The sequence below is a fragment of the Crocodylus siamensis genome, chromosome 1 (genome assembly GCF_052110815.1).
Source record: "Crocodylus siamensis isolate JL-2025a chromosome 1, ASM5211081v1, whole genome shotgun sequence".
Taxonomy (NCBI): domain Eukaryota; kingdom Metazoa; phylum Chordata; order Crocodylia; family Crocodylidae; genus Crocodylus; species Crocodylus siamensis.
In genome coordinates, this window is record NC_143395.1 from 423,060,949 (window position 1) to 423,070,982 (window position 10,034).

The window sequence follows — 10,034 nt, forward strand, 5'->3', positions numbered from 1 at the left end:
ATGCCAGCTCCAAACCTCACCAAGGTGTACTTCAACCCCTCCGCTCTCACGCTGCTTGGGATCCCAGGCCTGGAAGGCGTGCAGTTCTGGATCGCCCTCCCTTTCTGTGTTGTGTACGTCCTTGCCGTGCTGGGCAACCTGCTCCTTCTAGCAGTTATCAAAACAGAGCGCAGCCTCCATAACCCCATGTATATCTTCCTGGCTATGTTAGCCATGACAGACCTAGGTTTATCCACTTGCATAACACCTAAAATTCTGGGCAATTTCTGGTTCGGATCCAGCTACATTGGTTTCAATGCCTGCTTAGTCCAGATGTTCTTTATCCACACTTTCCAGGCTATGGAGTCAGGGGTGCTGTTGGCAATGGCCTTTGATAGGTACATAGCAGTCTGCAATCCCCTGAGATACGCAAGCATCCTTACTGACCATTTCTTGTGCAAAATTGGGCTTGCCATTGTAATCAGGCCAACCATCCTGATTGCTCCGTGTGCTTTTCTGATTAAGAGATTGCAGTTCTACAAGAGCACCATCGTCTCCCACTCCTACTGCGAGCACATGGCGGTGGTGAAGCTGGCGGCCGTTGACATCAGGATCAACAAAGCTTATGGCCTGTTTGTGAGCTTCACAATCCTGGGCATTGATATAATCTTTATTGCTGTGTCTTATGTCCTGATCTTCAGGGCCGTCTTCAGGCTGCCGCAGAAGGAAGCGCGTCTCAAGGCTTTCCATACCTGCACCGCCCACATCTGTGTCTTTCTTGAGTTTTACATTCTAGGCTTCTTCTCCTTTTTCACGCACCGCTTTGGGCACCATGTGGCCCCCTACATCCACATCCTCCTCTCCAACCTCTACCTCCTGGTGCCCCCGCTGCTGAACCCCATCGTGTACGGTGTGAACACCAAGCAGATCCAGCGGCGGGTGCGGGAAGTGTTGTGGCTCAAGAGCAGCTCTTCCAAGCACTGACCGACCTCTTGACCCTGCTAGACCCTTGCATACCAGGCTTCAGATGAAGCTCAACCCCTTGCCAGCTAACACTGACTTCAGCTGTCTATAAATGCTCCCTAACTCTCTCCGTCTCATGGCATCATGTCACCAGTGATATAGGCCTTGTCTAAATCTACCAGGTTCCACCAGCAGAAATTATGGTAACAGACAGCAGCTGCAGTTCCCAAGTCACTGGAGTATAGACACATCTGCTCTGATCAAGTAGGGAAGTGACCTCTTTGGTTCACACCAATGGATGAGGTCCCAGCTCCCAGCAAAAAATGTTGCTGCTCATCCCAAAGTGAACTTGCTATTGATATTCTACTGCTGAAATTCATCCCATTTGTATTACTCCAGTCCTCAGGGTCCCCCAAGGGTGAGGTTGTCTTGGAGAGGACAGTGCTGCATGCACACTCATCACTCACCAGCACATTTGGCACCTTTCCCACATTGTTCTCATGTGCCAAATACTGCACAGGATGCACTATGGGGGACATGAGCTGTGAAGAGAGGCTGAGGGAACTGGGCTGATTTAGTGTGGAGAAGACAAGACAGAGGGGGATTGAATAGCAGCCTTCAGCTCCCTGCAGGAAGCTGCACAGAGGATGGAGCTAGACTGGTCTCAGTGGGGGCAGATGACAGAACAAGGAGCAATGGGCTCAGGTTGCAGCAAGGGAGTTTTAGGTTGAATATTAAGAAAAACTTTCTCATGAGGAGGGTGGTGAAGCACTGGGACAGGCTACCCAGATTGTCTTAAAAATCTCCAAGGATGGAGATTCCAGAACCAAAGTCTTGGCTGGGATGATGTAGCTGGGGCTGGTCCTGCTTTGAGCAGGGGTATGACTAGATGTGACCTCCTGAGGTCCCTTTCAGCCCTCATTTACTGTGATTCTATGAAAGAAGATCAGGGAGTGATTTCTCCAACAGAAAGTCAAGAAGATGCAGGGAGCCTGGGGATGGGGCAGCCAGCAGGATGAAGGAACCAGGGCTGATGAATGCCCACCCATGCATGCTGCTCAACAGGAAGGACACGGGGAGTCTGGCCTGAAAGATGTTCTGTTCTGGCTCACTGAGACCAGGAATCCCAATTGCAGGCACCAACTCACATAATCCCTTTCCTAAACATCCCCAGCTGCATCTTAAACACGTTCTCTTTCTTGCACTGCTGCTCTTCGTAAACTGTCCCGTGCCCCATCCCTCCAGTGGCTAAGGCAGCCTGTTCCATTTCCCAGATGAAAAGTACTCACAAATATTATTTGTAATTTAAAAAGTAGTTGTGTTTCTGCAAACGTTACCTTTAACGTAAATGGGTCTGCTCCCACTCCAGTGTCTCCCCACCATTTACTGTGTTTGTATCTCCTCTTTGCCTTCATTTTGCTCTGCAGACCCTTGGCCATTATTCTCTGCCCTTGGTTCATTTTTGAGTGTCCCTTCTGCACTGTGGGTGATGGGAATTAAACATCGTTTTTTTCCTCATGCGGTCTGCTCCAGGCTGTCATGGTACTTTGACTTCTCTCTTCATACTGGAAATACCTCAGATATTACACCCTAGGATTGCATTGAATACCCTGAAGACTGTGTGTAGTTCTGGTCTCCACACCTCAGAAAGGATATAGACGAACTCGAGGTGGTCCAAAGAAGGGCAGTAAGGATGATGAATGGTATGGAGGGGTTTCTGCATGGGGAGAGACTAAAGAGGCTAAGACCATTCAGTTTAGAAAAAAGATGCTTGAGGGGGGCCCATGATGCTCATAGAAAGTCAGGTTGGAAGGGGCTTCCAGAGGTCACGTCTAGTCCAAACCCCTGCCTAAAACAGGATCAGCCCTGTCCACACTATCCCACATGCATGACCATGATCTAAACTCCACATAAGACTACCCTCAACCCTGGCACAACACAGACATCACACCCAAAACTGCCATAGGAAAACCAGGGGGACCACTCGCCCTCCTCTTAGCTGTCACCAGCCCTGACATAGTGGGGATCACAGAAACGTGGTGGGACTCATCGCATGACTGGGCGGTGAGTGTCAAGGGCTATAGGCTATACAGGAGGGACAGGATAGGAAGGAAAGGTGGAGGAGTAGCACGCTACATCAAGGAGGAATATACTTCCTCGTCAATTAGCAAGGGGGTAGAGGGGGGGCACTCTGAGGTGCTCTGGGTTAGAGTACAAGGCAGTCCAGGGGAGAGAGACTTAACGGTGGGAGTCTACTATAGACCTCCCAACCAGGGAGAAGAGCTCGACCAGGAATTCTTGGGTCAGCTCACAGAGGCAGTGAGGGCTAAGGATGTGGTCATCATGGGGGACCTGAACTTCCCAGACATCTGCTGGGAGGAGCAGTCAGCCAAGTCTGACCGCTCACGTCGGTTCTTGGCCAGAGTGCCGGACCTCCATCTAACCCAGGAGGTGCACAGCCCCACCAGGGGAGACGCCTTGTTGGACCTGGTGCTGGCCACGGGTGACGACCTGGTGAGGGGGCTGCGGGTGATGGGCCACCTGGGAGACAGTGATCATCGCCTGCTGGGATGCACCATCCAGCGCAAGGTGGCAAAGGGCTGCAGCAAGGCAACAGCCCTAGACTTTAGGAGGGCTGACTTCAACAAGCTAAGGAGGATCGTTGGGGAAGCGCTGAGGACCCAGAGGGGAAGGGAATCAGATGTCCAAGGTGAGTGGTTGCTCCTTAAGGAGACGATCCTCCATACCCAAAGGGAGGTAATCCCAACAAGGGTTAAAGGGAGCAGGAGGGCACATAAACCCCCATGGCTCACTAGGAGCATCCGGGAATGTCTCCTTGCTAAAAGGGAGGCATACACCCAATGGAGGGATGGGGTCATCACCAAGAAGGACTATGTTACAGTCGCCCGAGGATGTAGGGGGGCAGTCAGGAAGGCCAAGGCAGAGATGGAGATAGGACTAGCTTCCCGGATTAAGGACAATAAGAAGTCCTTCTTCAAATACATAGGGGGTAAAAAGAGGGTCCCGGGTAATGTGGGGCCCCTGCAGGACACGATGGGCAACTTAGTCGTCATGCCAGATGACAAAGCTAACATATTTAACGATTTCTTTGCCTCTGTCTTCCTAAGTAGGGACCAGTTCAGCCACCTCCCTGCTGGGCCCCCCTCGGGCCCCGGGAGAGACACGCCTGGGCCAGGGGTTAGCGAGGAGTTAGGGTACTTCTGGAGAGGCTGGACGTGTTCAAGTCCGCTGGTCCGGACGATCTTCACCCTAGGGTTCTACAGGAACTGGCCGAGGTCATTGCGGGACCCCTGGCGCGGCTCTATGAGCACTCGTGGTGCTCTGGCGAGGTGCCGGAGGACTGGAAGAGGGCCAATGTAGTCCCTATCTTCAAAAAGGGAAAAAAAGAGGACCCGGGAAATTACAGGCCAGTTAGTCTTACCTCAATCCCGGGTAAGCTCTTTGAAAAAATTATCCTGGCACACATCCAGGAGGGCCTTGTGGGGGAATGCATGCTCAGGGGCAACCAACATGGGTTCATCAGTGGCAGGTCTTGTCAGACCAACCTGGTGGCCTTTTACGATCAGGTCACCAAATCATTAGACGCAGGGGTTGCTGTGGATGTAGTCTTTCTGGACTTCCGGAAGGCTTTCGACACTGTCTCTCACCCTGTCCTCATCAAAAAGCTGGGAGACTGTGGTGTCGATGCCCACACGGTCAAATGGGTCGCCAACTGGTTGGAGGGCCGCACCCAGAGGGTGGTAGTGGATGGGTTCTTCTCGACCTGGAAGGATGTGGGCAGTGGGGTTCCGCAGGGCTCGGTCCTCGGGCCCGCACTGTTCAACATCTTCATCAGTGACTTGGATGAGGGGGTAGAAAGCACCCTGTTCAAGTTTGCTGATGACACTAAGATGTGGGGGGATGTGGGTGCACTAGAAGGGTGCAATAGGCTACAAGCTGACCTTGATAGGTTGCAACGGTGGGCGGATGAGAATAGGATGGGGTTTAACACTGATAAGTGCAAGGTGTTGCACATGGGGAGGAAGAACCGGCACCACACTTACAGGTTGGGGAACTCCCCTCTTGCCAGCACGGAGACAGAAAAGGATCTTGGAGTCGTCATTGACTCCACGATGAACATGGGCCGGCAGTGTGGGGAGGCAGTCAAGAAGGCCAACCGTACCCTGTCATGCATCCACAGATGCATCTCGAGCAGGTCCAGGGAGGTGATCCTCGCCCTCTATGCGGCACTGGTCAGGCCGCAACTGGAGTACTGCGTCCAGTTCTGGGCGCCGCACTTCAAGAGGGACGTGGACGATATGGAAAGAGTCCAGAGGAGGGCCACTCGTATGATCAGGGGTCAGCAGGGCAGGCCTTATGAGGAGAGGCTACGGGACCTGAACCTGTTTAGCCTCCGCAAGAGAAGGTTAAGGGGGGACCTTGTGGCCTGCTACAAACTGGTCAGGGGGGATCAGCAGGTATTGGGGGAGTCCCTGTTCCCCCGTGTGCTGCCAGGAGTGACCAGGAATAACGGTCACAAGCTGGCAGAGGGTAGGTTTAGATTAGATATTCGAAGGCGCTACTTCACAGTCAGGGCGGCTAGGGCCTGGAACCAGCTTCCAGGGGAAGTGGTGCAGGCTCCTAGCCTGGGGATTTTTAAAAGGAAGTTAGATGAGCACCTTGCCGGGGTCATCTGACCCCGGTGCTCTTTCCTGCCAAGGCAGGGGGTCAGACTAGATGATCTACCTAGGTCCCTTCCGACTCTAGCTACTATGAAACTATGAAACATCAGCCAATGCCCTGCTTCTATATAATGTTGTCAATATACACTTAAGAGGTCTTGGGTAGGGGCCCATGCCCCCTGCTATAGAGGAAGGCAAAAGCTGCCATAATCCATACCAATCTAACCACGGGGTAAAATTCCTTCCTCACCCCAAATATGTAGTCAGTCTGACCCTGAGCAGAGGGGCAAGACCCTCTGGTCGCAAGCAGGAGCACAGGCACAGCCCAAAGTCCCCAGCTTTAGCTGTACCCAACACCCAATGCCTCTGGGGAGGCTTAAAAACACCCTGACACACATAGCAAAAAAAATAGGCAGGGTGGAGGGGAGGTGCGAGCAAGCAGCCAAGCCCAGAAGCATGGGAAATCCCCATTGTAGAAAATAGGGATCACTACACCTAAATCATCCCTGAGCCGTGGCTGTCCAACCTCCTCTTGAACACCTGCAGTGATGGAGAGTCCCTCCCTCCCCTGGTGTCTGTTCAACTTCCTCCCTGCTCTAACAGTGAAGAATTTTTCTCTGAGATCCAGTCTAAACCTACTTTGCTGCAACTTCAAGCCATTGGTCCATGTCCTCCTCTCCACAGCAAGGGGAAAAAAAGGGTGCTTTCCCTCCTCTTTATAGCAGTCCTTCTGGTGCTTGAAAATTGCTCTCACTTCCCCTTGTAAGCACCTTTTCCACACGCTGAACATGCCCAGCTCCTTCAACCTCTCCTTGTATGACTTGCCTCCCAAGCCTTTGATCTGGACCCTCTTTAACTTCTGCATGTCCTTTTTAAAATGTGGAGCCCAGAACTGCACACAGTATCCAGATGAGGCCTTCACCAGCGCAGAGTAGAGGCACCATTGGGGTCATTGTTGACTCCAGGATGGGCATGAGCCGCCAATGCAAGGAAGCGGTCAGTAAGGCTAACCGCACCTTGTCCTGCATCTACAGAGGCATCACAAGGAGGTCATCCTTCCCCTCTATGTGGCACTGGTCAGGCCGCAGCTGGAGTACTGCATCCAGTTCTGGGCGCCGCACTTCAGGAGGGATGTGGACAACATGGTGAGGGTCCAGAGGAGGGCCACCCGCATGATGAAGGGGCAGCAGGGCAGGCCCTATGAAGATAGATTAAAGGGTCTGAATCTATTCAGCCTCCACAAGAGAAGACAGAGGTGGCCGTCTATAAACTCACCAAGGGAGGACCAGTGGAAAATAGGTGAAGCTCTGTTTCCCTGGGTACCACCTGGGATAACAAGGAATAACGGCCACAAATTGATTGAGATCAGTACAGGTTTGCTATCAGGAGGCATTACTTTACAGTGAGGCCTGCCAGGCTCTGGAGTGGGCTCCCAAGGGAGGTGGTGCTCTCCCCTACCTTGGGAGTCTTCAAGAAGAGGTTGGATAGATATCTAGCTGGGGTGTTATGATCCCAGCACTCGTTTCTGCCCAGGGCAGGGTGTTGGACTTGATGATCCATTCAGGTCCCTTCCGACCCTAGAAACTATGAAACTATCACCTTCCATATCCTGCACCTAACGCTTCTGTTGATTTGATTGATGATGAGGGTTTACAAAATACTAAATGGTGAAGAGCAAGTCAGTAGGTATTTATTATTTACTGTCCCTCACCAGACATGAATTAGGGGTCACAGCATGATGGTAGTAGGTAGTGAGCTTGTCTACACATGCAAATAACGCTATTTGGCTTTACTGCACAGTAAATTTACCATCTATATATGCAGGTAGTAAATTTAAAGTGCAGTAGACTAATTTACTGCACAGTAAGCACCTGCATGTGTAGACAATGATCCTTTATTGCACATTAGAGTAGTCTACTGCACAGTAAAGCGTCTCGTGTAAACACAGCCACTAAGTATAAAACTAACAAAAGGAAGTTCTTTTTCATGTGTCATTAAAGGGTGGAGCTTGTGGTCACCAGATGTGGTGGAAACTGAGATTTCAGCCAGATTCACAAAGGGATTGGACACCTTCTTGGAGGAAAGGGGCATCACTAGCTATTGAGCACAGGAATGAGAGGTATGGCCTCTGCATCACAACTTCCTGGACCTTCAATGCTAGAGGCTGCAAGTAAGAGAGGAACAGGGGGAAACAACCCTGGTCAGAACCTGGATGCTCTCCCTTTCATCATCCCTCTCTCTGCCATTGCGTGATACAGGAGACGGGGAAAGATGGACCTAAGGTCTGACCCAGTGAATGGCAGTTCTTCTCTTCTTATGTATTTTTTTCAAGACCATGTGTGCTCATGGTCATCCTGAAATCACTTAGTACTTTCATTCCCTCCTAGACATCCTATCTCTCCCAGCTTATAGCGCAATTTCTTCTAATTGGCTCCAAGATGCAGGACTTTGCCTCCTGTACTAACAGATTTCAGCCTGCTTTCAGTGCTTCAACTGTCCAGATCATCTCCTTCTATATGTACAGTAGCCTGATTCTGGGTGGCATTAATAACAGGATCTGATGCGCACATTTCAGCAGCTCATGACTACATTTTGGACCAAGTCATTAAAGAATAATTTAAGAATCAGTACCCAAGAGCAAAGGAAGGCCAAGGCTCACATTATTGCTAACTGTAGGTGAAAGAGAGGGTCAGGCTGAGGGCTAAAAGGGAACTAGATCTCAGAAGTCGTCTCAGGCCAGGCCTTGGGGTCTAGACTGAAGCACATCCTTGAGAGTAGATCTTTGGCATCCCCATATTCAGGACCCATCCCGGGAGCATTATCTGGGGCTCTACGATGAGACAGTGGCAGTCTCTCTCAGGAAACGATGAGGACGAGGGCTTTGTATTGATCACAAAGAGGCTTCGGGCATGATGTGGAGAATGAGCACATCTTCTGCAGGCCTCTGACTTAAAGACTTTAAGCGACCATGCCGAATTATGGAAAACAGAGTTTCTGTGTCCATCCTGGAAAGACTTTCTTCCCCTTGGGCCCTGCGTAGCAAATGTAGGCTTTTTCCAGCCAGGCATTTCTCCAGATCATATTACCTAACCCATGCTGAGCTTGTATCCAGCTGCTCCACAGAGGTTATGCCATTAGGAGACTGGGACCACTGAATAGCTGCTTGTTGATCCCAGCCCCCGTAGCAGACTGCAGCATACCGGCATCTTCCAGGGCTGCAGTGCTTAGGTTTTGCTTTATTTAGATCATAGCAAGCGTTACCGTGCGACTCAGAAAACTTTCTAAGTCACAGAGATGCTTAAAGGCAACACACCCTAAATGCAGCATGTTACACGGCCCTTAGAGATAACAGGGAGGAAGCAAAATATGTGAACACAGCATGATAGTGACTGCAGCGAAACGGCTAGGATAGGAGGAAAGCATGCTGTAAGGACAGTGCAGGCAGCACAGGGAGAGAAACAAGAGAGCTGAAACCATGCATGCTTGCAAGAGAGAAACTGTCTTTAACATGGTCCCGATCCCCATGACACATCCTTCTCAGACATTCCTCTATATCAAGCATCTCATCGATTATCATCTCAATGAAGTCTCTGAAGTGCCTTTTATACTAATACCATCATTTGATATCAGGCGTGCTGGGTCACCCATCTTATTGATCAGGCTTCTGGCATCTGTATAGAAGCACGGTTCAGTTGCCGTGTGTGTGTGCGCTGTTTGATCAGCAACCTTTCTCTCAATGCAGAGAGGAGGACATGGACCAATGGCTTGAAGTTGCAGCAAAGTAGATTTAGATTGGATGTCAGGAAAAACTTTTTCCCTGCTAAAGCAGAGAGGCAGTGGAATAGATGCCGAGGGAAGCAGGAAACTCTCCATCACTGGAGGTATTCAAGAAGATTTTGGACAGCCACTGGGTGTGCATGATCCAGGCACAGCGATGCCTGTGTGCTAGTAAAGGGGTATCCCAGACTTCTGGGCTTTGCTGGTTGTTCTCCCCTCCCCTTTCTGCTCCATGTGTTGGGGGGAGGTTTAAGCCTCCCCCAGAGGCGCTGGGTGCTGCTGCAGCCCAAGCTGGGGATGGGGATGGGGCTGTGCCAATGCTCCTGCTGGGTCCAACCCCACGGGGTCTTGCCCCTCCACTCAAGCTCAGACCAACACTGCATTTGGGGTCAGGAAGGAATTTTCCCCCGTGGTCAGATGGCTATGGACTGCGGGGTTTTGCCTTCCTCGTAGTGAGGGCACGGCCTCTGCCTGGGATCTCTTGGGCATCTATTAACACCCTTTTAGGAGGATATGGACTGCTGCGGTTCACCTGCTTTACCTGTGGCAGGGTCAGGTGTTAGGTCTGTGCTGTGTCAGAGTCGACAGTCATCTTAGGTAAATTTTAGATGATGGGTTGTCCGGGCTGGTTTG

At 51.1% G+C, this 10,034-nt stretch overlaps 1 protein-coding gene across 1 annotated transcript; it reads left to right on the forward strand.

The window, feature by feature from the left end:
• LOC149875656 (olfactory receptor 52A5-like) lies at window positions 1–963 on the forward strand. The gene has a single exon (XM_090031811.1). It carries the CDS (start codon window positions 1–3, stop codon window positions 961–963), a length of 963 nt encoding a protein of 320 aa, XP_089887937.1.
• The last annotated feature ends 9,071 nt before the right edge of the window (window positions 964–10,034 follow it).

Bases quoted from the DNA above. Each gene is read 5' to 3' on its own strand.
- LOC149875656 (XM_090031811.1), top strand. From the start codon at position 1: ATGCCAGCTCCAAACCTCACCAAGGTGTACTTCAACCCCTCCGCTCTC.